At 50.3% G+C, this 27,599-nt stretch overlaps 1 protein-coding gene across 3 annotated transcripts; it reads left to right on the top strand.

The window, feature by feature from the left end:
- The first annotated feature begins 969 nt into the window (after positions 1-969).
- Positions 970-27,465, top strand: PKM (pyruvate kinase M1/2). Of its 3 annotated transcripts, none has more exons than XM_005905593.2 (11): positions 970-1,108; positions 12,469-12,650; positions 13,224-13,315; positions 16,086-16,217; positions 16,617-16,803; positions 17,630-17,900; positions 19,623-19,773; positions 19,998-20,150; positions 23,667-23,833; positions 25,614-25,795; positions 26,736-27,465. In XM_005905593.2, the coding sequence occupies exons 2-11, from the start codon at positions 12,497-12,499 to the stop codon at positions 26,840-26,842; spliced, it is 1,596 nt and encodes a 531-aa protein (XP_005905655.1). In that variant the 5' UTR covers positions 970-1,108; positions 12,469-12,496; the 3' UTR covers positions 26,843-27,465. The 3 variants fall into 3 exon arrangements, 2 of the variants coding, with proteins under 2 accessions (XP_005905655.1, XP_070233490.1); XM_070377389.1 differs by lacking the exon at positions 23,667-23,833 and adding an exon at positions 23,116-23,282; XR_011465567.1 differs by lacking the exon at positions 26,736-27,465 and having other exon boundaries at positions 23,667-23,938; positions 25,614-25,796.
- Positions 27,466-27,599: the final 134 nt, after the last annotated feature.

The following is a 27,599-nucleotide window of genomic DNA, read 5'->3' as shown; positions in this document are numbered from 1 at the left end:
AGTATTCACGATTTTTAACATTGTATCTGCTCTCAAAATTTGCCTGAAAGAAGGCAAGAGTTAACAGTTGCTTCGTCGGTAACTGCTGTGATCACTAGGAAATCAGAAAATGCCTTAAGGAAAAATACAAGAAAAGCTCCAACAATACTGATTAAAATACACAAGGTTGAAAACAGAAATTCTTACTTTGGCAGAGATTATGAGATCTAACGTTCTGACATTTCCTGATGTGGTTAGTTCTGCACTAATATTAATAACTTCTATTCACTTTCTACTCTCAGGCACTCGCTCCGCAGGACTCCAGTCCCTACTAAAGTCTTCACATGGCCTCTACTTGTCCTTCTTTGTTCTAAACCCTAAGAACAAAAGAGCCTCACGCTCCCGCTCCTAACACACTCCGCCCTCCCGCGTTCTCCCCGCCCTCCCGCGTTCTCCCCCCGTTCCTGTGTCGGAGCCCCTCCTAAGGCGGCCAGGACCTCCAACCATCCCATGAGTCTACATCCCCCACCCCACCTCTGACTGTTCGGTTCAGTCTGGGGCGTGCGCTGGGGCGGGCACCCGGGCCAGGGGATTGCTGCCCGGGGACCCATAAATCTGGGCACTATCTGGGTAGGCCAGGGCCACTTAGCTGGGATGGACTGGGCCAAGGGTCAAGAGAAGACCTGGTCCAGCATTCCAAGTTGGCCGCAACAGGTGGCCCGGGCGTCCGGGGGTCTGGGAGGGAGGGCTCCAGAGCTCCGAGGGCGGGTCCTCCCGTCTTGCCGCTTCCCCATTGGGCCCTAAGGTGCCTCAATGCTGCGAGTTTTATTTTTCGTGTCCTTCCGCCACGGAATGTAGTCCTCCCTCAAAGGGCAACCTGATTCCCCCGTTCCGCCTCCGCGGCACTTCCTACTGAAGGTGACTGTGCCCGGCGAGGACGCGGAGGGGCGGGGCCCCGAGAGCCGGGAGCCAGGATTGGATGGGAGGCGGGGCGGCGGAGGGATTGCGGCGACCCACAGTCGGGATAACCTTGAGGCTAAGGCAGCGGATCCCCGCATTGGAGCGACGCGTCGCGAGCCTTCGGACGTGTGTGCAGTAGCCGCGCATCCCGAGCCGGACCACGTCGGAGGTGAGCGTGGGGAGAGACTGGGCCATCCGTCCCCACCGGGGCTCCGTCTCCCGGGGCAGTGCGGAATGCTGGCCCGCCTGCGCACTCAGGATGGCGCAGGATCCGCGGCATCGTGGGCTCACCCGGTTGGGATCAGAAAAGAGGAGAAAGGCTGCTTGTGCCTAGGGTCTCCTTCAAATCCCCCAGCTCCCGCTTCTTCCGAAGGCAGATGGGTCAGCCAGCCCCTTTCTTTCCCCAGTCCCTGATCTCCCATCCCCATTCTGGTCCCATTCTCACCTCCCTATTCCTCCCTCCTCTATCTGGTCTCGCTCTCGTCTTCCTCCCTTTATTCTCCTAATTTGATAGTTTCCTTTCATGCGTCAGTCTCCCCCATTTCCACTCTGCTCCTATGCCCGTCCCTTTCCCATCATCCTTAATACTCGCTTCTTGTTTTCAACCTGTCCATGTCCCCCTCATTCTGATGCTTTCTGTAACTTCTCCTTGAAAGTCCCCAAGCTCCGCTCCCCTGTTCCTCCTCCATTCAGTTGCTGTCCCCTTCTTGTACCTACCCTCATTCACGCCCTGGCTCCCGCCCCTCCCCCGCCTCTCTGGTCACGTCGCTCCAGCGCATCCCTCTCCTGCGCACCTTCCTTCGCGCCACCAGCCTCCTCGCCCCTCCCCTTCTGTTCTGGTCACGTCCGCCTGCACTCCCGTCCCCGCCCCTCGGCCTCGCATCTCCTGCCCCCTTCTCCATCATAGTTCCCCAGCCCTGGACTGGAGTTCCGGGGTCAGCTCCCGAAGTGCAGCGGTCTGCGGATGGGCAGGCTGGCTCCCAGGCGACCCGGAGATGGATGCAGTGGCGGCCGGAGGAGCAGTTAGGTTACATAACCCTTGATCTAACCCAATGCAAAGGAAGAAAGGGTGGCTGCCCAGTGGCGCGTTCCTGTTTTGTGCCGCCCAGAATACGATAGTGCGACCGCTGCGCTCCGCTTGCTCCAGGGGGCCTTGGGGGCGGGGCGGGGGGGGCGGGGCGCGGTGTCCCGGGCTCCATCCCGCCGAGGCGGGGCTGCACGTAGCGGCGCCGGACCCGCCCTGCCGCGCCCGCTCCTCGGCATCACGAAACACTGACCTTCGGGCCCGTTACCGACCAAGCATCATCTCCGGCCCGCCAAGCCTCTGGATGCTGCTCAGAGGCCTCCTCGAGTTCGAGGCACTCACCTGGCTCCCTGCCTCTGCTTCACGTTACTTAACAGCGTTGCTTAACAGATGCGCCCGATTGTAGAGCGCGGAGGCCGCGGGTTGGAGGAGAGTAGAAATATATCAAGAGCTTGGTGCCACGTACATGCGCTCATTCAATAAAAACTCGTATAAAGAGTTGTTTGGGGGAGGGCTGTGGAGACCAGACCAGGATGACTAAAATCGTCCTAGCCTACGGAACTCAGTCTGATTAGCAAACGAATGTAAAAGTTACCACTGTAAGTGCCGTGAAAAGGTACACACGTGCTTCCACACGTGGAGGGTACGCACTTCCTGTCCGGGTTTAGGAGGCCTCACCAGGTGTCATCACACGGGGTTTGATGAAGCGGAAACGCACCTTCCAGTCTGAAGATTATTTGAAGACCCAGTAATGGGTTGGCATCCCTTGGCTTCTTATCTGTGTTCTTCAAACCCAGAACACTGATCCTTCCCCGTACAAATGAGCCTGATAACTGAGGTCCGTGACGGACAGAGACAGTGGGAAGATGAAAACAGGCTTTCAGAATCAGGTTTAACTCATTACATACTGATATGAATAATAGGGGGAATTCAGACTCAGGACCTCAGTTTCCCATGTGAAAATTGTAACTTTTTTCATCTTGGTTGTTAAAAGGGTGGGTCGCTATATACACACTTACATAGATACATATTGAGTACTGGGTGCAGTGTTTAATCTCTGGTGAGATGCCCCCAGATGTATTCTTTTGGTCACAGTGAGCCCAGTGACTTCATCCGTAATTGAACTCAAGCACTCCTCTTCTTGCTGCCATCCCAAAACACAGACTCAGTTCATCTTTGGGAGTCAGGCTCTGTGTAAATACCAGAGATCTCCTAGAAACCAGTCCGCTCAGGGATCCTGCTGCAGTGTTGGCAAAGTAACTAACAATGTTACTTTGCTGCTGTCCATTTGCAACAGGGGCTCTTTGGTCCTCTAGCCAAAGGAAGGCAAGAAGGGAGATGGCTTTCAGCCTCCTGTATTATAGATTTTGGCTATAAGATTAGAAACAAACTTGCAAACCTAAGACCAAAATCTTCAGGTTCTATTGGCACCTGCTCCAGGTAGCATTCTGGGATTTGCTCAACCAGCTGGTGTGAGATTAAGATAAGAGGCAAAGGACAGTAGCTCCTTGTTGGCTGTATGCAGGGTGTGGCCACTCCCTGGGGTATAGAGAAGGCCCTAGGTCAGGACTCTAGTCATTGTTAGCAAATAATTCACCCTCAGGTTGCCTGAGGATGCTGTTGGGAATGCAGGGGGACCTGTTCTGAGGGGAGGAGTATGTAACACCTCACCAGATCTCTGGGGGGGGGGGGATGTAGGGAAGATGACTCAACCTTTGAATTTTTCTGCTTTTAAGAGAACTGTCTTCGTTGGGTGAGTGGGGAAACTGCACTGTGGTCTTTGCAGGCTTAAAAATCCCCTCTCCCTTTTCAGTGAGTCAAATAATGAAGTATGCATTCTTCCCAATTAAAAGTGCCTCAGCTAGGTGACAAATGGATGGTGGAGGTCCCCAGGCTCTCTGGACAGTGCTTAAATGCCACGTGGCAGAGCCTCAGGCCCCAGAGATAGTCTGCATACCTGTCCTGAGCCTTGTGCGATGGATGTGGCAACCCTTTTGGGAATAAGCATTGTAGGGAAGATGAATAATGATGACTTAAAGATTATGTCCTTGAACTCATTTCTGCATTACTAGACTGGAGCCAAAATGTAGGGACATTAGTCATATATAGGACAGCTGCTCTCATTTTAAGCACTGCATTAGAAGTAAATAATTTCAGTGTTCACAGTTTAACCAAAAGCATTATTGGGTCTTTAGGAATTGCAGCCCCAGTGACTTGGCAAGTTTGGTAGCTGTTACTCCAAACAGAGCTAACATCTAAGGGGAGGTGCTTATGTGCCCTGAGTGTTGTGACATTAATGTGGGGTCACGGGAAATGCCATTTTATTTCTTAAAACTGCTTATTTCTTAATGTTGAGGCAGTGAAAAAAATGGAGAAGTGTTTGAGAGCAGGAACGTTGAAAAACATGCAACTCTTACGTTACAGACTTGTAATGCAAGTCTACAGGAGTTTTTAAATATTTGTCTTCAGGTTTTATGAAGGCAAGTAAGGGTGTGTTATTTTGGCTAAAAGCTAAGACTGAGGTGAAGGTGGGGGGAAATGACTCATTTGACATTAACTTTATTTCTGAATCATTTGGAATGTCCACAGTCAAATCCCAGTTAACTGGTGCACCACAGGAATGAGGCATCCATGGGAGCAGAGTTGTTTTGCAACACTATTGAGTGAGGGTCTTGTGAGATATGTAAGTGATTTATTTCGTGACCAGTCCTATGGGACCTTGAATCATCACTTTAAGCTTCAGTTCTGATACAGATAGAACTAAATGAAGACTACTCTTTGCAGGGGTGGGGGGGGCGTTGCTTTGTGTCACAGCTTGTGGGTCCTTAGTTTCCCCACCAGGGGTCGAACGTGGGCCCTCAGCATTGAAAGTGCAATGTCTTAACCATTGGACCACTGGGGAATTCCCAATGAAGACCATTCTTAATTCTACCATACTTTTTGAAAACTTGCTTTTTCTCTCTCTCTCTCTTTAACCACAAACTAGCCAAGGACTAGATAAACGAATAGGCTGATTATTTGGGGCTTTGTTAAAGAAGCTGTTTTGGGGGAGGTGAGCCAGGATGGGTGGTGAGTGGCAGTGTGTGCAGACTCTGCTGAACCTTTGGACCTCCTCCTATGACTGCTCCGCTTAGGAGGGGAGGTGGGCAGGGCCACCAAGTGGTGCAACCCCACCCCTGCAGCCGTTTTTCCTATATTGGTTTGTGCCGGTCCGCACGTAGAAGGGAGAGCCAGGCTTCAGTACTTCTGGTGGCCTCTGTGACTCCCCTCCCCCACTTCTCCCTATAGGCAAAACTCCTGGGGACGCGTAAGCCGCTCTTTCCTGACGCCAGCAAGCTGTTTGGAAGTCAGACAAGGGCTTTAGTCGGGAAATACCAAGACTAGCTATGACAGGGTTGTTGTTCGTGGCATTTCAGAGTATGGACCAGCTCAGCTGATGGCAGTTTATATTAAAAAAAAAATTTTTTTTTTCCTTATAAAAATTATCTGAAAGGAGCCCCAGCCCTTCCAAACATTTAATCAGCCAACAGGTAATATTTAACTGTAGGTGACTGGTGTCACATCACCCCTTTCTCAGGTGATGAGTGCAGTCATGGCATATGAGACCAAGCCATACAACGTTTTGGAGGAGCACTGAAGTTTTAGTCTGGTTAAGAGTCAGGAAAGTAAAGACTCAAAAGAAAACTATCCTGATATCTGATATCCCTCTTGTTATTTCGTCAAAGAGCAGATTAACACATCACCAATCAGTTGGGCAAACGTTGTAAGAGTCTGACAGTGTCAAGTGTTGGCAAAGGTGTGGGAAGGCAAGAACTCACTTGACTGGTTGGTTGTAAATTAATGTAACCACTTTGGAGAGCAATTAAGCACTATTTTGTAAAACAGAAAGCAAGCATACCCTGTGGCCCAGGAATACACCTCTGGTATAGAAGCCACACCTGCACAAAGAGACATGTACTAGGAGAAACATTATAGTATTGATTAATGAGGAAAAATTGGGTTTAGTGGGAAAATGGTCAACCAGTGAGGGAATACATAAATAGTCTAGTCACACACTGGGCTAGTATAGCAGTTCATATGAATTAACTAGAGCTGTGTGCCAACTGGATAGATCTTAAATATGCTGCGAAAGCAAGTTGTTTGATAATGCCTTTCAGTGTATTACTTAGCGTATTATAGAAGCAGCAGTATCATAGTGTTGAATAGAGATACAGACACCCTTAGATGAACTATAAGGATAGAAAATTCATGACCTTGGTTGGGTATTAGGATGTGATGTGAAAGGGTTGGAGGAACCACCTGGGGATGGAGGACAAATGAATTGGATACAATGGTAATTTTAAGTCTAAAAATCTGGATTAAGAACAATTTTTTTCTGGCCATATCTCACAGCATCTTAGTTCCCCAACCAGGTTTGAACCCAGCCCTTGGTAGTGAAAGTGTGGAGTCCTAACCATTGGACTGCCAGGGAATTCCTTGGATAATATTAATGGTCAGTTCTGGGTGGCAGAAATATAGGTGTTAATGTTTCTTCCTTCAGTTCAAACAGAAGCAAACCTGTGGTGGTCACTGTAGGGAGACCAGGCATACTAAGTAGGTCAGTGCTCGGGAGATCTGGCATGCCTTCCTCCTCCCATCCCCTCCTCTTCTCCCTGCAGCTATGATTGATTCAGGGCAGCTCCTCCTCTAAGTACTGAGCCAAGGCCTCCCTTTTCTGAGGCTATCCCTCCCCTGGTGTTGTACCTGACTTGGAAGGATCCTGAATCAGGGTCCCAGGTCCCTTGGTGCTTCCAGAGTGTCAGTCTTACGCCCTGAAGCACTGTCTCATAATTTTAAGTTTAGTAAGGAGCACAACTCAGCAAAAGCTTTGTCTCCACTTCCTCCTTCAGACTGAAACCAGGTCTCTTCTCTGGGCATCTGATCGAACCAGGAAATCCTCAGCTTTTGAAATGGTAGCAGTTTCTCTGACTCAGGACTTCCTGCCCTGGAGTTGAGTGGTCCTTATAGGAGTGGGCTCGTTTAGCATCAGCTTTTGTGCCCTATTGCACACTCAGATTTGAAATAGGACCTTGGGCTCCTAGGTATAATATTTAAGTCACTTAGTTCTAACCCTGAATAAAAGAGCGAGGGAATTTTACTTAAACCTACAGTGGGCTCATTTTGTTTTGTGTAACATGGTAACACCAGACTTTGCTTTCTGTTATGGGACCTGTTGAGAGAATGGACTTAATATTCCCATCTCTTAGCTAAGAACTGCTTGTCCTGGCCCCACTCCATACGCGTATATACTGTTATCATTACTCTAACTGTGTAGGAGGATGAAGGGCTTCTCAGGTGGCTCAGTGTAAGGGACCCATCTGCCAGTTCAGGAGACAATCCCGACTCCCTGGAGTAGGAAGTTGCAACGACTCTAGTATTCTTGCCTGGAGAATTGAATGGACAGAGGAGCCTGGTGGGCTACAGTCCATGGGGTCGCAAAAGAGTAAGATGCGACCGACCCACAACAACAAATAGGATGAACAGCTGAGAATTCATTCTGGACCTTATTAGGTTTTGTGGCTGGCCTGGCACCCATTTTGATTTTGTCGCTGCCTTTGTCAGATAAGGGCCAGTCTTGGGAATTATATTTTTCTGCTCCATCGTCTACTAACAGAGCTCCTAGAAAGCAGACTGACCTGAATGCCTTGTCCAGCATTTTTTTAATATTTATTTATTTCACCGGGTCAGGTCTTAGTTGCGGTACATGGGATCTAGTTCCCTGACCAAGGATCAAACCTGGGCCCTCTGCATTGGGAGCTCGGAGTCTTAGCCCCTGGGCTAGCAGGAAAGTCCCTGTCCAACATACTGTGATGAAAACTTTCTAATGGTTGTTAGTGTGCCAAAGATTTGGGAATCAGACCTCCATGCTGGCTTGGAAACGTGGAGATGTAGATCGCAAATTGGTGTCACAATTGTGGGCAGCAGGTGCCATCATCATTGAGTCAGCCTGTGTAGTGAGACTGGCATCAGAGCACACATAGGTTAAAGGTTGGCTTATGCAGATGTGGGCTCACAGGCCAAGCTGGCTTTCTAGGGCAGAATGATGTGGGCTTTTGGGAAACTCGAATCAGTGGAGTGAAGCGTGAGTCCTTCCAGCACATCCTGCCAGCAGTACTGGCTCTCAGTGACGTGTTGGGTAGTTTTTCTTTTATGGTTTCTACCCCCTGGTTTCTGAGGAGTGATCCAAGACTTGTGTCTGGCATGAACAGAACTGTGGCTTCAGAAGACCAGGAGCCACTTGGAAAGGAGAGGTCGGAGCTGGGGCCCGTGGAGCTGAGCTGCCACTTGTGCCTGCTCTCAGTCCTTTCAACTGCTCTCAGGCCTCTGATGGTGTCTTGTTTCTCACAGAGGAGAAATGTCTCTGAGGAGGATGCTACAGCAGGGGCTCGGGCTCAAGATTCAGGTTCCCGTACCCGGGCATGGCATTTGCTGCCATCAGTGGAGATGCCCAGCTTCCACTGCTGGCTGGAGGTTGGCTCTGCATGTCTGTGCCTCCTGAGGAGGAGGATGTAGGAATGAGCCAGACTGGCATGAGCTGGACAACGTGTGCTGGCAGGCACTGTCCCAGTGGCTAGCCTGAGGGTGGGGGAGCTCTTCCCAGAAGCTGGCCCTGAGAAACCAGGGCTGAGGCTGGGGGAGAGTCCAGGGGGTGTTTTAGGTGGGGATGGGCAGCTTGTGCTCTGGAGAAGAGGCTCATGGGAGGCTTCAGGGCAAAGCTTGAGGGAATGGAAACCCAGCTGGGGACCTGGGCAGGTGACAAGGTCTCTGGTTTGCTAGTGGACTTTAAGGACATGGTGAGATCTCATAGGAATCTGGACAGATTTGCTGACAAACCAGCTTTTTTGGATTGCTGGTGGGTACACACACTCAAATAGCGAGTAAAATTTCACTTGTTATTTTTGTACTTAGTAGCCTGGGTGAGCAAAAGATCAGAGCTTGTAAACCTCAGGCTTAATCTGAGATAATGAAATAGGGTTAGTGGTTGAGCCGAGTGTATTAATTGTATCTGCTGATAGCATCTCCTGTTGTTGAGGCAGCCCTTCTGTACCAGGATATCCTTGTCACAAAGATTTTGCTCTGATGCTTGAAGGCAGACTAAACAGGAAGATAAGTTTGTTGGATTTGGGCATGTAACTCAGATTTGGGGCACAGAGTTGTCCTATGGACCATATTAGCTTTCCTCCCCACCAACTTGGAAGTTCTGGATGAATCAAGGTTTTACCTGCCCATTGCTTCTGCACCATCAGTACAAATACCAGCACATTAAAGAAGGCAAATAATGTCTTTGAAAGCTCTGCTCTCACGGACCATCCTTTGGTAACCGCTGTGTTAGAGTGACTCAGGTTTCTTTTTTCCTCACTGTGCCATGTGGCTTGTGGGATCTTAGTTTGCCAACCAGGGATTGAACCTGGGCCCAGGGAGTGAAAGCGCTGAGTCCTAAACACTGAACCACCAGAGAATTCCTAAGGTTGATCGTCTTAGTCAGTGAAACTATCCTGCTGTGAGTTTATGATCTAGGGCCCAAGATGCATTATTCTACCTCTACCATGTTTAGAATATTCCTGAGGTACATAGAGTGGCAGTTGAATAATGGTACAAGGACCTTCACTTTTGTTTTAATTCCAACATTTTTACCAGGACGCTTGTAAGTGTGTCATTTTTGGAAGAGGTACATTTAGAATTTTTCTTATGAAAGTAGTATCAGTAAACTTTTTAGTAAAGAGAAGAAAGAAATTTGCTTGTAATCCTACCACACAGATAATATGCTGATAATATTTTGGTAGGTATCCTTCCAGTCCAGTTATGTATGTTTAATTTAGTGCCTCCCCTCCCAAAGAAGGGGTGGGGGGCAGTAGTGAAATATTAGTAAACCAAGGTTTAAAGAGACATTATAGGGCAGGGGATAAAGCATTGCAAAGGAGCCACTGACAACTCTTTTACCTGAGAATTTTCTTGGGTGACTTCTGTGTATTAATTTATAACGTAGCTGAACCTCTAGGAACTACCACTGCCTGGATACCTGGTTATTAAGGTGATTTCTCCATTACCCCCAAGAGCTTTAGTTGCACTCAGCTTTTACCTTAATCCTTGTACAGCTCTGCAGGGCAAACCTTTCTCAGCTCCGAGCAGTCTTTTCAAGTGGGGCCAAGGAGCCACCCTGAGTCAAAAAAAGAGCATTATGTCACCGGAAGCCCAAGCCCAGAGAACACAAGGTATGGCACGATAATCAGTGGCCCCACTCGGGGGTCTTTGCAAGGAGACCCTAATGTCTCAGGTCTAGAGCCGATCCAACTAATGCCTCTTTTGGGGGCCACACACAGCAGTGGGATCTTACTTTCCCAGCTGAGGATCAGACTCATGGTCCTTGCAGTGGAAGTGTGGAGTCTTAACCACTGGACTGCCAGTGAGGTCCCCAACTGATGATTTTTAAGAAGAGTTATTTTAACCCACTCATTGAGGTCACACTGGATGACTCCATTTGCCTGGAGGCTTCAGTGAGACCTGTGTGTTCCCGTGGCCTTGGCGTGCCACCAAGGGAACCATCTCTTCAGTGGTGTTCCCTTTACAGCCAGACGCACCGCAGTAATAGTGGGTGCTACTGTGTAAGCCCAGCTTCCACCCTGAGTGCACGGTGGGACCTTGGCTGCCCAGGCCATCCTGTCAGTGATTCAGAAGTTCTCAGATTTGGTGGGGGAGGGGGCATAGCTATAACTGCGATTTGTCACAGAGGCATTAATAGGTGCTCTGAAACATCATTTGGCAAACACCGGACTACCTCCAAGGTCATGGTGCTAAGAGATATGAAACCACTAGGTCGTGGAGGAAAGGATGTTGTTTTTTGGTGGAGAGGATGTTGTTTTCGTCTCGGTACCTGGTATGTTGTGGGGAGTTAAGAGATACATATCGAAAGGAACAGTGTATATGCCATGTTGGATAGTTGGCTGGTGACTTAGTTTCTTGTTTTTAAAGGTGTAGTTGGGGATCTATAGCTACTGGTTTTCAGCAGCTTGTAGGAGCCTCACTTAATACCTGGTCACAGAGCTTCTTGAAGTTCACCAGACTTTTTGAAAGTGTCAGGCGGGTTTAGATGTGTGCTATGCCCCAGCCACCTGGAGAGGCCACTCAGTCAAGGATGCAGGAGGGGAAAGAGTAAGGGTTACATGGATGGGGTGCCTTGGTTTGGAGCCCTGAGATTTTGGAGGAGGTGGGACAGGGCAAAAGAAAGGCTTGTTCTTGTGCCTCGGCTGCAGCACTTAGGCACAGGATTTGAGAAGGAGCAGCCCTTGGTCTGAAAACCTGCAAAAAGGTTTCTGATGAGGACTGCAAGTTTCTGGCTCACGTGCTTACCTGATGAGTCTTCAGACACTGCCTGGAAGCTTCTCAAGTCTCTTGTCTATAATCAGCTAACTAACTGACTGAGTTTAGTTGTAAAGTCAGCAATGAGGAAAAATAAAGGTCTGAACCATTGTGCCCTGGGTCAGGCTTGTGACCTGGGCTGATTAATTACCTGGAACAGATGGTCTTTGTTACTGTGAGTGGTGTGCTTTCCAGACTTAGATAGGGAATGGGTGGAGGGTCAGAAGATCAGCCTGGAAAGGATTTGACAAGCAGTGTTAATTTCTTCATAGTGCAATAATTTTAGAGCCAGGCTAAGACTATTGTGGTTATCCTTGGTTTGACGCAAATTGCTTTGAATGTGCCTAAGTCCTTCTGACTGAAAGTACCAGATGTAGTTAATTCCTGGGGAAAAAAATATTTTGCATTCTTGGTTCTGGTTGGACTTACCTGTCCAGGGATGGGTTTTTTTTGCCTCTCAGTGGGCTGGGGCATACTGTCCAGCTTATGGTGAATCGAGGAATGGACTTATGTGTCCCTGTGGGTTAGTGAAACCTAGGACTCCAGGACTAGGAGGCTACCTGAATAGTGGTCTCCACGACCAGGAAAGTCACTTTGGGTTTGGGTGGGGACTGTGAAGAGAGAGTATGGGTACCACACCCCATAGCAGATGTTTATAGCTTTGAGACAGCTTTTCACAAAAAGATCTAGATTGACCATGGTACTAAGCTAGGGTGAGTTGTCTGTATCCCTGGAAGATTGGCAAGAGATTTTGACAAAACTTCCTTTTGAGGAAACTCCTGCAGTGCATGTAAATGGTGCCATTTACAGGGTTAGTAGGGGAGTTGTCAAGATAGACATTATCCCAGTGTGAGGGAGGTGTGTGCTTAACATGTGCCTGGGAAGTACATTCATTGGGAATGTGGTTTTGACTTATTCTTTGGGGTCTTTCCTACTTGCTCATGATAATGTGAGCCCATGGCCCGACTTGAGCACCCACGTAGCCAGAGCGTGGCGGGGCTGCCTGTGGCTTGTGCACAGACCATGCTTGTTGAGTTAATGTGTAAGCAGGAAGCAGCTTCTGTGCCAAGCTATATATTAGCCATTCAGGCAGATCACACTCTCTCCAGTTCCTCTGGACCCAAGACATCAGAAGCCATGTCGAAGCACCACAGCGACGCCGGGACGGCCTTCATTCAGACTCAGCAGCTGCACGCAGCCATGGCCGACACATTCCTGGAGCACATGTGCCGCCTGGACATCGACTCACCGCCCATTACGGCCCGAAACACCGGCATCATCTGTACCATCGGTGAGCGCGGGTGCCCACTCCCCCTGAAACAAGGGCTTCCTGAGACAGTGATCTTTTCTCCCCCCAAAAGACTAAATGTAGCAAACCTGGGTTCTGAGCAAGATGCTACAGAGAGATTCTCAGGGGAAATGACGTCATGGACTTGGTCGCTCAGACCTGTCCAACTCTGTGACCCATGGACTGTAGCCCATGAGGCCCCTCTGTCCATGGGATTTGTCAGACAGGAATACTGGAGTGGGTTGCCATTTCCTTCTTCAAACTGAGTTCATAGGAATCTGCAGGAAGGAATTCATATGCTTTATGTGTTCTGCTAAAGGTAAAATTTAGAGGGTGTTTTCCATGGCAGTTCTTACTGTCTCTGAGCATCTCAGAGACCTAGGAAAGATCTTGTGGACTTGCTCTGTTCAACCAAAATGCTGTAGTTGGACATCTGACTGGGCTTCAGGGCTGGCTACATTTTACTTTGGTTATTAAGAGTTCTTTAAACTGAAGCACACTTGAAGTGTTAATCCTCTTTTGGATAATGAACATTTAATGACTTTCAAACTTTTGTTTTGTTTTTTTCTGAACTAGGCCCAGCTTCACGAGCAGTGGAGACATTGAAGGAAATGATTAAGTCTGGAATGAATGTGGCTCGTTTGAACTTCTCTCATGGAACCCACGAGGTGAGCCTTGATGGTGTGGCCCCTTGGGCAGCTTGTAGGAAACAGGGTGGGCATGCTGTGTTTATTTAGCCACAGTGGACCAGGCAGGAAAAAGTGGGGAATCAATGGGAAGGTTGTCTTCACCAGCCCATCCCTACCGTTCTTCCCCCCAGATCCCTGACATCTCAAGTGGCCAAGTCTCCTTAAGCAAAGATGACCTGCTTTGTCATTGGCCATGGTTCTCCCCAACACCTGTGCTCTGTTAGCCTTTGATAAGGAAAGCATGGAAGGGTTTTCCTGGAATCCCCTCTAAGCCATGGGGCTTGACACTTCTGCACCAGGGTTTCTATAACAGCTCATAATTGCAATGATGAACCAGTAAGTCACCCTGCAGGTTATTCTGCCTATTTTCATTTTAGACCCATGATAAATGGGGCAGGTCCCAGAGAAGGGTTTCCACTATTGCAAGTGAAGGACTGGGTCCTGGTTTGTAGTACCCCACTTCATCAACATTGTGTTCCCAGCCTGTCCCTTCCCAGGAGTTCTGGGACATTAAAATAAAGTCAGCACACTTGTCTAGTGATCTGGGAGAAGTATGTTAGCACTGGGGCTGTTTATGAGCTGACTTGGCCCCTGGGACCAGGTGACAGCTACTGGAAAGTGCTCCACTGTGCTGCTATTCCCAAGATCGGAACAAGCTCATTTTGAGGAGTGTGTGGGCTGCCTGAGGAACAGTGCCATGGGATTTCATACTGGCATCAATAGAAGACTGGTGGAGGAGGCAAGCTCTTGATTCTCTTGGACTCTGTATTTCCTGTTCAGAATAAAGAAAATGCTGCCCTGTAAGGTCAAGGGGTTAAGGGGTTGCCCTCTGGCATTTGGAAGTTGGTGATAAGTTTAAACTAAAAATAAAGCCTCAGTAAATGCAGTCCAAGAACTGTATGCCTCCTTTCTGGAAACATGAGAGTGTTCCTCGTAGGTTCCCTACCCCATGTTCCATAAACAGCTTATAGCCTTCAAATGTCACAGGGACCTGACCAAGTTCAGAGGAACTGCGCTCAGCAGGCACCCTGGGGCAGGTTAAGAAGCCCACAGATGGCATTCTTAATTCCCCAAAGGTGAAGAGTCCTCCACAACAGTTACTAGGCATTCCTGCAGGCCTGTGCTTAGCCCAAAGAGAGAGCTAGAGACACCAGTGAAGGTCCATTCACAGTTGATCCCTCCTGCTGACTTGTGCCAGGGTCTGCTGTGTGCAGGGGAAGGAGCAGAAATAAGAAATAGCTTTTAGGAAGTTGACCTTTAACCAGGCTTTATGGCCTCTTCCATCTGGTAAAATAATACCACCCAGCTCTGAAATGGCAGGGGGAGAGGGTGGTATCTGCACCTGTTGGAGGGGGCTGGCTCAGGGGAGTTGGTGTTTTAAACTACAAGAAGCATTTGGTGATTATCTGTGCTTTGACTCTTATTCCCAGAGTTGGAATTTGTTTTCTTTTTCCACACTGTATGGCAGGATCTTAGTTCCCCAACCAGGGATCAAACAAACCCAGGGCCCCTGCCTTGGAGGCACAGAATCTTAACCACTGGACCACCTGGGAAGTCCCTTGTGGGTTTAATTTGAAGTTTTTGACCAGGATGAAGTTATGTTGCCCCTGGAATCAGTTTTGGAAACTGATCTGAAATATTAGTTATATAATGTAAACAGTTATAGTTTGACAAACTTCCACCTTTTGGCCGTTTTTAATACTCTACTAAGCAGAACATTGGGTTTGCTTTCTGTCCTTCACTCAGACAGAGGAACATCTACCATCTGATCTCTTTTTTTGGTTTTGTTTATTTGGTTTATTGCATCTGGTCTTTTGACAGCTTTGCCACAGTGTCTCCAGCCCCCGCTTTTGGCAGCTCTTGTGGGCAAGACGTGTCGTATTCTCCGGTGCCACTCACCCGGATGGTGGTGGTTGAAGGATGAGGCCCACATCCTGTGTTATCAGCAGTGTCACACTGATAGCACTAGGAACTTTTGCCATCTTGGCTCTGAGTCCCTTTTTAGTCAAACAGTAATGGCTAATGGGAAAGAGAAAGGGCTTCCAGGGTGAGACTGAAGCCAGGATTTGTTGCAAGTGAGAAATAGCAAAGGTCAGTTAGTTCAGAGAAGCGTATTCCTACCTCTCCGTGTTCCGTTTCCTTTTCTAATCAGACTGGAGGAACTGATTGTTAGAACCAGGCCTGCATGACTTGAGCAACATATTTAACTTGGGCTGCGTCAGCTGAAGTAAATAACTGAGTTTGAATTGCGGTTGTAATCGATAGAGAAGAGCTCAGAATTGTCAGATCTGTCATTCTAACTCTGGTGGCCAGAGCATTATTATCCAGATACAAGGTCTTTTACCCCAGTTGTCTGCTTTGTTTGCTGAGGATGTTTGTTGAATCCTAGAGGCTGGAGGGGGAGGAAACAAGCCTCTTTGATGTTGACATGTGTTGCCACCAAAAACCATTAAAGATATGGGTGTAAATATTCTAAAGTTCCTAAGATTTGCCCTTAGAGTGAATGATGGCGGTGGAGAAGTGGGTGAAGAGCTGGTAGGAATCTGCTGTATAGCACAGGGAGCTCAACTTGGTGCTCGGGGATGACAAGAAGTGAGTAGAGGCGAGGAGGTTGATGTAAGCAGGTAGAGGATGCTCGGTGATGGAGGCAGTGGTCTAGAATCCTGGTGACCAGCTTCAGTGCTAATCCTAGATCCCGTTGTGTGAGATGACAGATGTGGAGCTTATCATCTCCCCTCTTTTCCCCTAGTACCACGCAGAGACCATCAAGAATGTACGTGAAGCCACGGAGAGCTTTGCTTCAGACCCCATTCTCTATCGGCCAGTGGCAGTGGCCCTGGACACTAAAGGACCTGAGATCCGAACTGGGCTCATCAAGGGCGTGAGTATCTTGGGGAGAAGCAGGAGAGAAGGCATAGGGGACCAGAAAGCCCAGAAGCCACGTTTCTCAAAGTTTAGGTCTATAAAGGAGAGTTTTATCCATCAGTGTAGAAAGTCTTCCTTTGACCTGCTTTGCTAAGAAACAGTACCAGAAAGAAACCTCTTTTACACTCAAAATCTACTTCCAAGTCTTTTAGGGAGCAGCTTATCTCTTCCTCTTTAGTATAACTGAAACACTGCAGGTTATTCTTGGGTTATTTCCTTGAAATATACTAAGTTAGAAAAGGCTTTATTGTTACTTCCAACTGAAATTTAATCCTGGTTCCCTAGAGGAAAAAGCTGTTCTCCTGCCAGGAAGGCCCAGCTTTGGACTTGTGGCTTACTCTCTTGTCTGCTGCAGAGCGGCACCGCTGAGGTGGAGCTGAAGAAGGGAGCCACACTGAAGATCACCCTGGACAATGCCTACATGGAAAAGTGTGACGAGAACATCCTGTGGCTGGACTACAAGAACATTTGCAAGGTGGTGGATGTGGGCAGCAAGATCTACGTGGATGATGGGCTTATTTCTCTGCTGGTGAAGCAGAAAGGTAGGGACAGAAGTCGGTCTGATTGTTTAAAACCAGCTCCCATCTCTAATTTCCTTGCCAGAAGATAGGAAGGTTGTTTGGTTGGCAGAGAGACTGAAACTATATAGTCTCAGGACTTCCTTTCTTTTTTCAAATAATCTGTTTATTTATTTATATTTATTTTGGCTGCGTTGGGTCTTAGTTGTAGCACATGGGGTCTTTAGTTGCAACACTGGACTCTGTGGCACATGGGCTCATTTTTTTATGGCTCGAGGGCTTAGTGGCTGTGCAGCCTGTGGGATCTTAGTTCCCCCACCAGGGATCAAACTCACTTCCTATGCATTGCAAAGTGGATTCTTAAACACTGGACCACCAGGGAAGTCCCAGGAGTTCCTTTTATAATAAACTCCTATCCTCAAAAACAGATTTCACTCCAGTTCAGTTGTACTCCTGGAGAGCAGGTGAGAAGCGCTTTTACCCATCCTCACTATTTAAAGATTTGCTTCCCTCCTTCATCCACTTAACATGGTGTCTATAGGACTCCAGTGTGCCTGGGAATGATGGCTAACCTTTAAGTGATCTGCAGTGTTCTAAGCTCTTTCTTTACATGTAGATTTGTTTAAATTTTGAAACAACCTAATGAGTAGATACTATCATCCCTGTGGAGCTGAGACACTGAGAGGCTGATGGACTTGCTCACAGTTGAATTGGAGTGTGAACCCTGGCATGTGGCTCCACCACCCACCACGTGCCCCTTCCCAGTTCTCTCGACTGGGGAGAGCCTGCTTCCTGGTGGGGACACCTGCACCCAGGGCTCGGCCTCCCCAACCTGTTCCATTCCATACAGGTCCTGACTTCCTGGTGACGGAGGTGGAGAACGGTGGCTCCTTGGGCAGCAAGAAGGGTGTGAACCTCCCTGGGGCTGCCGTGGACCTGCCTGCTGTGTCAGAAAAGGACATCCAGGATCTAAAGTTTGGGGTGGAGCAGAACGTGGATATGGTGTTTGCGTCTTTCATCCGCAAGGCTTCTGATGTCCATGAAGTCAGGAAGGTCCTGGGAGAGAAAGGAAAGAACATCAAGATAATCAGCAAAATCGAGAATCATGAGGGAGTTCGGAGGTAAGTCCCCTGCCTCCTTCAGCCCCAACCAAGCTTTCTGCAGAGCAATATGTAGCCTGCCACCTGCCCATTAGAAATAACGTCTCAAACTTATTTCAGACCCACTGACTCAGAATATCCTATGACATTGGTGGGCTTGCCAGATGGCCCTAGTGGTAAAGACCCCACCTGCCAGTGTAGGAGTTGTGAGTTCTGTCCTTGGACTGAGAAGATCCCCTGGTGAAGGGAATGGCAACCCACTCTAGTATTCTTGTCTGGAGTATCCCATGGACAGAGGAGCCTGGTGGGCAACCATCCATGGCATCGCAAAAGCAGACAAAACTGAAGTGACTTAGTGCACACGCCTGATACTGGTATTGGTATTTCAGGGGGGAGAAAAAAGGCTTCACAGATGATTGGGGTGCCAGCACCTTGACATTGTTCCAGGGAGCAGCACTGGAGAGGGACAGGGTCACCACCACTCCCGGGCTCAAGAACCGTGTGTAGTGTTCCTACACTGGCTACGTTTGCTGGAATTGGGGGCCACCAAGGGGAAAGACAGCAGGCTCTCAGGAGGAGGGGGCTCCTTCTCTTGGCAAGCAGTGGGATTGTTGGTTGGGTCAGCTCTGGCGTGGCATCCACCTCCCTGGGGAAAACATGCCGTCTTCCTCTGGTTCTGCGTGGTCCCAATCCTGCTCCACTGCTTCCCCAGTGCTCACCAGGCAGAGCCACACGAGTGAGGCCAGCTGGGTGACATCTACTCCTGCTTGGCCTCCCTACTGACAGCCCAGGCTTACATGAGGGGTCAGGTGTGTGCATGGGAAGAGTGGGAGGAGCCGTGCCGCCCACTGTTGCAGCCTTGCCATCCTTAGCTTTGTGTCTGTGTCCGTTGTACGGGGAAATTCGGGGCCCTCCCTCTGCCATCCTGATGAGCCATGGGCACCTGCTGACTTTGGCTTCAGGCCAGGCAAGGCCATGTTCTTGTGCCTTCAACACACTGGGGAGGGACCTCTGAAGGAGCAGCCTTCCAGTGTCCTTGACTGGAAGAGGCCACGGACCTTTGTGTCAAGAGCAGTCAGCCACCTTGGGTTCCATTTCTGCCCCAGCAGTGATGACTGAAATGCAGATGGTAGAGACACCTCAAGAGGGACCTCATAAGATGCAGGTGGACACAGAGAATGGACTTAGGGTTACCAGAGGGGAACGATGGGAAGAAGGAATGGTCAGGGAGTTTGGGATGGACCTGTACACGCTTCTGTATTTAAAATGGATGACCCACAAGGACTACTGTAGAGCGCAGTGAACTCTGCTCGGTGTTACAGGGCAACCTGGGAGGGAGGAGGGTCTAGGGGAGAGTGGGTGCACATATGTGTATGGCTGAGTCGCTCTGCTGTGCATCTGAAACCATCAAGACATGGTTAATAGCTATACCTCAGTATAAAATAAAAAGTTAAGGGAAAAAAGACAGATGGAGAGGAAGTGAACCCATGGGATTTTGGAGGAGACCCCCCTGGCCCCTCCCCTTCCCCTCAGTGAAGTGTCCATCCTGGTGCTGAAGGAGTCCATCGAGCAGAACTGTTGACCCCTTTGGGGGACTGAGACAGCTGGAACACCCCTGTGATGATGTCATGGGTACTTGTCCTGGTGCAAGAATGGCCAAGTCAGAGAATCCCGGGAAACTTTGTGCCACCGTACGCGAGGCCCCTGTTTGTATAACCTCTGTCTCTGCAACTTGCCTGTCAGGTTTGACGAGATCCTGGAAGCCAGTGATGGGATCATGGTGGCTCGTGGTGATCTGGGCATTGAGATCCCTGCAGAGAAGGTCTTCCTTGCCCAGAAGATGATGATTGGTCGGTGCAACCGAGCTGGGAAGCCCGTCATCTGTGCCACACAGGTGTGTGCCTCTCCCTGAGCGTGCATCCTTGTACAAGGAAGCTCTGGAGGCTACCTGGTCTCTTCCCATGGACCCTGCCCCACATCATACACAAACCTATTCCCCCCACCTGCCCCCACACACCTACACAAAGCTGGATTCTGTACATACATGCTCTCCAGGGGGTCACCTTGTGTTCAAAGCCCTCCCAGGCCACATCTCACAAATACTGTGTCCCCTCCCAGATGCTGGAGAGCATGATCAAGAAGCCTCGCCCTACCCGGGCGGAGGGCAGTGACGTGGCCAATGCCGTCTTGGATGGAGCCGACTGCATCATGCTGTCCGGAGAGACGGCCAAAGGGGACTACCCCCTGGAAGCTGTCCGCATGCAGCACCTGGTAAGTTCTCCCGCTGCGGGTGGAGGCAAACTCCAGCATATGGGGGCACCTTGTAGTGTCACCCTCTGTGCCCTCGATCTTTTATTGTCCTCCAAGTCACACGCAGAGTGAGGAGGTGTGTGCTGGAGTCATGGGGGTGTCTTTTTTGATGTTTTTTTTTTTCTTCTGCCTTCCTGCCCACACCCATCTCCTAGTCCCTTCTGTTCTGGAGGCGGCCTCCTTCATCACACGTAGCACAGTTCACTCCCATCTTCGGGGTGTGAATCCTTCCCTTGCTTGAGTCCTGGGATATCTGTACTGCTTCCCCCTGGACAGTCTAGAGGACCTGAGCCCTTCTGCCCTGTTCTGGAAAAGTCCAAGAGCTCCTGCTCCCAGCTGGCCTGTGTTTGGCTTCCGTTTTGATTCCCCACCTGTCCCAGCCAGTGCCTCCCCGACGGGGTCCTCTGGGCCTGCACTGGAGGCTGTCACCTGCACTGATTTGGCTGTGAGCTGGCCTTGCATGGTACCTGCAGCAGCGCCTGCTTTGCTGAGCTGTTGCACTCACCCTAGCAGTGGGGTTTAAGGGAGGGGTGACAGGCCCACAAATAGAAGCAGGTGGAAGGCTGGCTGATCCCAGCTGGCCCTGGGGTGAGAGTGTCTGGAGGAGCCCTAGTGGCCGCTCCTCATTCTCCTGTGGGAGCTAGCTTTTCCAGGGTCTTCTGCTGGACCATGTCCCACAGCCTGGCTGCCTCTGCTCTAAAGCATCCTAAAGAGGAACACAGGCCTGGGGAAACGAGCGCTACAGATGGACTTTCACAAGGGTCCTAGGTGGCTGTTGATAATGTATAGCTCAGCAAACTGTTTCTTTAACCTTCCTGTTCATTTTCCAGCCAGCAAAGGACCCCAGGCCCTTTGTGTGACATCCCTCCAATGCATCCTCCCCCAAAAAACCTCTGGACTAGATACCATCCTTTCCTTCTTCACTTTCTAAGTGATTAGGCTCAAGTGGCTTCCAAAGAAGACATGACAGTCACAGTGGATACTTTCTCAGGGGTGAAACAAGACATCTTGACTACAGATGTTTTCTGGTCTGTCCTTGGTGTTCTGGGTGGATTTGCCCCTAATGAAATCAGTAGAGACCAGTGTCTGCCCTTGGGACAGCTGTGTTTTTCTGGCTGATGGCCACCCCCTGTGTGACATGACTGCTGTCCTGATGCTCATGCACTGCAGGCTCACGGTTCTTCTCACCTGTCCCAGTGAGTACTTCCTCTCTCCTGGGAGATAGTGACCTTGAACCAGCCCCCTCTAGAGTGGTTGATGTTAGTGTTTATGGGTTTCCATATAGAATTATATACATATACTGTAACGATAACTGCTTTGCTTAGTCATGTGGCCCCACGGCCTCTGAGACCTTGACACGTTAGACTGTAGGGACTTTGTGTCTTTGGGCACATCATTGGACCTCTCAAGGCCTTATCTAAGAAGTGAATTAGATGGGATATGTTTAATTACACCCTTTGCGTTAAATTGCACTGCTGTTATAAACTGTCTGCTAAGAACCTCATGCAGGTTCTTAACCTCAGTGAGGTCAATGTCAACCCACTTCTAATGGATGAGGGCACATGATAATCGAGCTTGAGTTTGGACCCAGGTCAGCTGACTCTGAAGCCAGCATTCCCTCTTAGAACACATCTAGCAGATCAGGACAGGTGTTCCTGTGGGGCCTGTCCTGGGGTCAGAGACTAAACCAGACTCCGGGCTCTGCAAGCATGTCTGTTTTTCCAAACCCAATCTTTTCTTTGAACAAACACCTTAGAACTGTGAGACTGGGATTGCATGGCCCTATTCAGGAGGTGAGTTCTCCTGGCCATGTCACCAGTTAACACTGGCCAATAGCTTCCCCTCTTAACTGTCCACTGCTTTCTCCTGTAACTGACGCAATTGACGTTCTTAACTATGGGCTAGGTAGTACCAGCTGTGGTTCTCTTTCCTGTTCATGTGCCCTGTCCTCCTGGGCTGCATGCATTCCATTCTTGCAGGAAGAAACCCTTTAACCTAGCAAATTTAGCCACTCATTGGCTCATCCTGTCAGATTAATGAGATGGCGTTACTGATTCTTCCCTCACCCATCATTGTCTAAGACGCTCATAACTGCATTATAACCCTCTAAAGCTTAAGTTTTCTAATTCTTGGTGTTATCTGAGCAAGATGGTCTGAATAACACAGTGGCTTTCTCATGGGTGTTTTAATCATTCAATTTTAATCAAATGCCTTGGTAAGCTTACCTGTGTGCTTCCACAGGCACCTGACTCTTCACATGGCTGTTCGTTGTGCCCCTTACAAGCTTGCCAGTTTCCAGCTGCCCGCTTAGAATGTGGTCAAGCTGCGTGTCCTTGGCTTTGACCCCAGCTTTCTAGCGCTGCTCAATGTGCTTCTGCCGCAGGCCACTGGAGAGGCAGGCAGCATCTCTGTGTCTGAAGCCAAGCAAGCACTCCATGTGTGCATGGAGGAGGCCAGGCACGAAGCCCTGTGGTAACTAGGCAGCCATGTGAGGAGGGGGGCCTATTCCTTCCTGCGAGCTATGTCATGAGGCAGTGTGGTCGAGTCCTGCCAGGGAGCCGTGGAGGGGCCCCAGCCTCCGCATGTTTCTATGCTGAGGCGTTAGAGCCTGCCGTCATATTGTCTCCCTCACCCCCACCGCCAGTCATGGAGACCTACCAAAATCAAGAGATCCTTCCAGAATGGAAGAACCAGTTTCCTCTCTGATGGAGGAGGAACAGTAGCCATTGACACTTGAACCTCCCTGAGCAGGCTTTCACCACCCTGCCTCTTTGCATCTGCCTGAAGGAGAGACTTAGCCAATTAACCTACGGTACCTTCCTCTCATTAATTCCCCGTTCTGTCTTTCCATGTTGTTGTCTCTCGTTTGTTTCCCCCCACCCTCCTTCTTCCCTCTTCCTTGCCTCCCCTCCTCTAAACCTTACAGATAGCTCGTGAGGCTGAGGCAGCCATGTTCCACCGCAAGCTGTTTGAAGAACTTGCGCGAGCCTCAAGTCACTCCACAGACCTCATGGAAGCCATGGCCATGGGCAGCGTGGAGGCTTCATATAAGTGTTTAGCAGCAGCTTTGATAGTTCTCACGGAGTCTGGCAGGTAGGGCCCCGAGGGCAGGTAACTCTGTAGGATAAACAGCCTTTTGCTCCAGCCACTCTAGACGACAGCCAGGGCCCAGCCCTGAGCCTAGGACGCTCCTCTCGTCTGCAGGAAGCCAGCCAGGGAGGTCAGGGCAGGACAGGGCCACAGGATCCTCCGGCTCAGAAGGCACAGCCATGTCACAGGCACCTGGTGAGGGGCTGGTTCCTGCAAGTCTCGATCTCACTCAGCTCAGAACCTCCAGTGATCGGGCTGTTCTTGGCCACTGTACCCAGGGACTTGCTCCTCCCCAGCTGTCTGTGCGACTCTTCCCCTCCCCGTCCCGTGTGACAAGGCTCTGACAGCTCTGTCCCCCTCGTCCCTCTGGACGGATGTTGCCCCTAGATTGCCCGTGAGGCAGAGGCTGCCATCTACCATTTGCAATTGTTCGAGGAGCTCCGTCGCCTGTCACCTATTACCAGCGACCCCACCGAAGCCGCCGCTGTGGGGGCCGTGGAGGCGTCCTTCAAGTGCTGCAGTGGGGCCATAATCGTCCTCACCAAGTCTGGCAGGTAGGAGGTGGCAGCAGCTCCCTGGGAATGCCCCGCTCAGCGGCCCCTTTCCTTGGGGGTCCTGGGAGCGTGTACTGCACGGTGCTCAGATGGCATTGAGCCAAGGTAAGACCCCTCTGCCTGCACCCCGGACCCTGCAGGGAAGGAGCCCCCTCCCCCTCCCCCACCCAGCCCCCCAGGCGGCACTTAGTGGGTCCAAAGCGAGTTTATTAACCCTCACAACGAGCTAGACTTAATCAGATAACTACAGGTAGCCTGAGGACAAGTGGTTATTTGATATTGAAAAGCTGTTCTTAAAAAGGAAAGGACCACCAGTTTTACTTCTAGCTAAGTGCTCTTTAAAAAAGTCCAGTTTGCAAAATGAGTTTGCAAAAAAAGTCCAGTTTGCTGACAGTGCTATTTGGTTGGTGTGCCTGTCCCATCTGTCTTTGAGTCCCACAGATAAGTGGGTGCTGCCTAGGAAAGGTCACTGTGCTATCTTGCTGGCACTCAGGCCAGGCAACCAGTCTGAGACCTCTACTTGGCCTCTGGCTTGAGTCCCTTCCAAATCCAGGATCTCAAGTTAATACCCCTTGCTCCCTGGGTCTGGGGGTATGCTGCTCCTCCCTGGGGCAGCTAGGGTTTCCTGGAGGAGGGAGGTGGGAGAGGAGCAGACAGGCACCCCCGTGTGCCAAGGAGCAGCAGCTGGGACTGCCTTTAGGACCAGGACACAAGATGTGTGCCGAGTCCCGCAGTAGAGGGCTTAGGGTAAAAAGCTCCAGCCGTTAGGGTTGACCTTTGTGAAAAGGTCCAACCTTTGCTACTTGGCTATTTTTAGTCCAGTCTTCTGGGGTTTCACTCTCAGTGAGTCCTGACTTCAGCACTTGCTTCCCTCAGAAAGCCTTGTATGGAGGCCAGGCCTTCAGCAGGGCATCCTCTGCTGTGACATGGCTTAAGTTTCCCTGACAGCTGTTGCGTGTCCTCACAGCTTGCCTTCTGAGCCTCGGGTCCCCTGCCAGCAGCCCCCTCCAACTCCTGAGACACCAGCTCCTACCAGTGTACAGTGTCAGTGTTGAAGGAAGCATCCAGCCTTTGAGTTTAAAGGGGCCCAGTCCCCTCCAGGGGATCCTTCATAGGCAGAGCCTCCCCCGCTGACACTCCATCCCCTAGTACTGCCTTCTGGGTAGCACTTATATTTCTAATCCTCAGCCTCGCTTAGATACTCAGGTTTGACTCTGGGGCTCTACAGCCCAGTTACTGGGACTATTTCAGGGGCCTGGGGGTCATGTGGAGTCAGGAGAGGGCACAGCAGTAGGCAAGGCTTATCTTGTAGATTTCCCAGGCAGGCTGGTGGTCTCTGCTCCTGGTTTGGGTTTTTTTTTTTTTTTTTTGCAGATGTCAAGTGTCAGGTGGTCTTCACATGCTGCTTGGCTTGTAGCTGTTGCTGGCAGCAAGAGAAAAGGGTGTGGTGGGCTTGGACAGGGCTGGTTCCCTGTGCCAGAATGGGAAAGTTCAGGGAATGGGGGGGGTCTGCCAAGTATGGGCCATGTGGAGTAAGTGGGTAAGACTGACCATGCTGGGTCAGTATGATCCTGCGGTCCTGGCCTGTAGGAGGGGTTTAGGGTAGCATAGCTCTAAAGAATCTGCTATGGCAGATACAGGGTGATGGGACACCTCAGTCTTGGGAGCAAATGTTGAAATGGTCAGAGCCTCAGGCTGGCAGAGTTGGATTCCAGGGTGAGTTGTTGCTGAAGGCCCTGAGGGGACTGTTTAACCATCTTGTCTGCCTACCCCATCTCAGGTCTGCACATCAGGTGGCCAGATACCGCCCCCGGGCCCCCATCATTGCTGTGACTCGGAATCACCAGACAGCTCGCCAGGCCCACCTGTACCGCGGCATCTTCCCTGTGGTGTGTAAGGACCCAGTGCAGGAGGCCTGGGCTGAGGACGTGGATCTCCGGGTGAACTTGGCCATGAATGTTGGTGCGTGTCTGGGAGAGAGAGCTCCCGGTGGAGGGCTGGGGAAGGTGCTAGAGCACTGGCTTCTCTGAGACCCTATTGAAAGAGGAACATGCCAGCCTTTGTGGGCAAGAGCTGACCTCACTAGGAATGTTCTCTGGTTCCTTCCCAGTCCCTGGAGTCCTGGGCTACGCTCAGGGCAGGGAGAGGACCTTTGACGTGTGGGGCTGAGCAGCCCAGGTTCTCACCTCACGTTCTTTGGGAGTGGGATCCAAAGCAAAGGATCCTGGATAATCACCTTTGTCCATTCTTTGGCACTTGCTCATTATTAAGGTTTTTTTTTTTTTCCCTATAAAATTAACCAGATCTCCTACACTTGGGGCCAGTATACATTTAGATCATGTACTCAAATGGCCTTTGTCACAATATAAAAGTAGGATGTCACAGGATGAGAGGAAACAGCGAGCTGTGACCTTGGGCTGGGCTCTCCACCTTCTTGAGTAGAAAATAAATGATGTCCAAAGGTCCCTGCTACCTCTGCCATCTGAGTGATAAGGAAATAATACCAAGGCCTCCCTCATTCCCTTTGCCTGGGCTGTGAGCCTGGCGCCACCTTGTGGTGTAAGAAAGTAAAGGCCTGTCAGCCCTTCCTCAGTTGTGGGGCACTCCAGTACTTTGGCCACCTCATGTGAAGAGTTGACTCATTGGAAAAGACTCTGATGCTGGGAGGGATTGGGGGCAGGAGGAGAAGGGGATGACAGAGGATGAGATGGCTGGATGGCATCGACTCGATGGACATGAGTTTGAGTGAACTCCAGGAGTTGGTGATGGACAGGGAGGCCTGGCGTGCTGCGATTCATGAGGTCGCAAAGAGTTGGACACGACTGAGTGACTGAACTGAACTCCCAAGTGTATACCTTCTTGGCTTAATTTTTCATTTACCAGCTCTCTTCTCTTCTTCCAGGAAAGGCCCGAGGCTTCTTCAAGAAGGGAGACGTGGTCATTGTGCTGACTGGGTGGCGCCCTGGTTCCGGCTTCACCAACACCATGCGTGTAGTTCCTGTGCCATAATGGACTCCGAAGCCCCTCCTCCAGCCCCTGTCCCACCCCTCTTCCCCAAACCATCCGTTAGGCCAGCATTGCTTGTAGTGCTCACTTGGGGCTGTAATGTGGCACTGGTGGGCTGGGACACCAGGGAAGAAGATGAATACCTCTGTGAAACCTGGCTGGTTTTAAGACTTTGCTTGGGTCGGGTAGTTCAGAGCTGGGCCACTCATCACGTGGCTGCATCCAAGCAGGGGATGCAGGAGGGATGCAGGCAGGACTGGAGGCTCCAGAGCTTCACACACAGGGCAACAGCTCCTGCTTCCCTTCCTTTGTATACCTGATTCAGCTCCTGTAGAAAATGGATATCCAGAGAATTCCCAGCCCTGGCCCAGGATCAAGAGTAGGGGCCTTAGGGCATGGGACAGTGGTTCCAGTTTAAGTAGACTCTGGCCCTGGCCCTTACTTGCTTCTCCAACCCCCTCAGCCTCCCTCCCCTTGTGCACCGTATACTTCTCTTCCTTCACTCCACCCAGCCGATGCTGCAAACACTCCACCCCCCATCTTCCATTTCCCCCACTACTGCAGCTGCCTCCAGGCTTGTTGCTATAGAGCCTACCTGTATGTCAATAAACAACAGCTGAAGCACCTGTTTCCTCTCTTTTCTGTTGGGGATGGGGGGTGATTGAACTCTGCCCTCTGAGTGGGGTGAAATGGCAAGAGCCCCATGGCTCCTGACTCAGGCCACCTGCCATCCTGTCCCCCACGGTGGAGAGGTGCTTGG

This window comes from Bos mutus, chromosome 10 (assembly GCF_027580195.1).
Source record: "Bos mutus isolate GX-2022 chromosome 10, NWIPB_WYAK_1.1, whole genome shotgun sequence".
In the NCBI taxonomy this organism is placed as follows: domain Eukaryota; kingdom Metazoa; phylum Chordata; class Mammalia; order Artiodactyla; family Bovidae; genus Bos; species Bos mutus.
This window is presented reverse-complemented; position numbering and strand designations above follow the sequence as displayed.

What these genes read in the sequence shown, in the direction of transcription:
- PKM (XM_005905593.2), top strand. Translation starts at nt 12,497, where the DNA reads ATGTCGAAGCACCACAGCGACGCCGGGACGGCCTTCATTCAGACTCAG. An exon ending in GAACTGGGCTCATCAAGGGC is followed by an intron (nt 16,218 to 16,616) that starts GTGAGTATCTTG and finishes TGTCTGCTGCAG; the next exon opens with AGCGGCACCGCTGAGGTGGA. An exon ending in AATCATGAGGGAGTTCGGAG is followed by an intron (nt 17,901 to 19,622) that starts GTAAGTCCCCTG and finishes CTTGCCTGTCAG; the next exon opens with GTTTGACGAGATCCTGGAAG.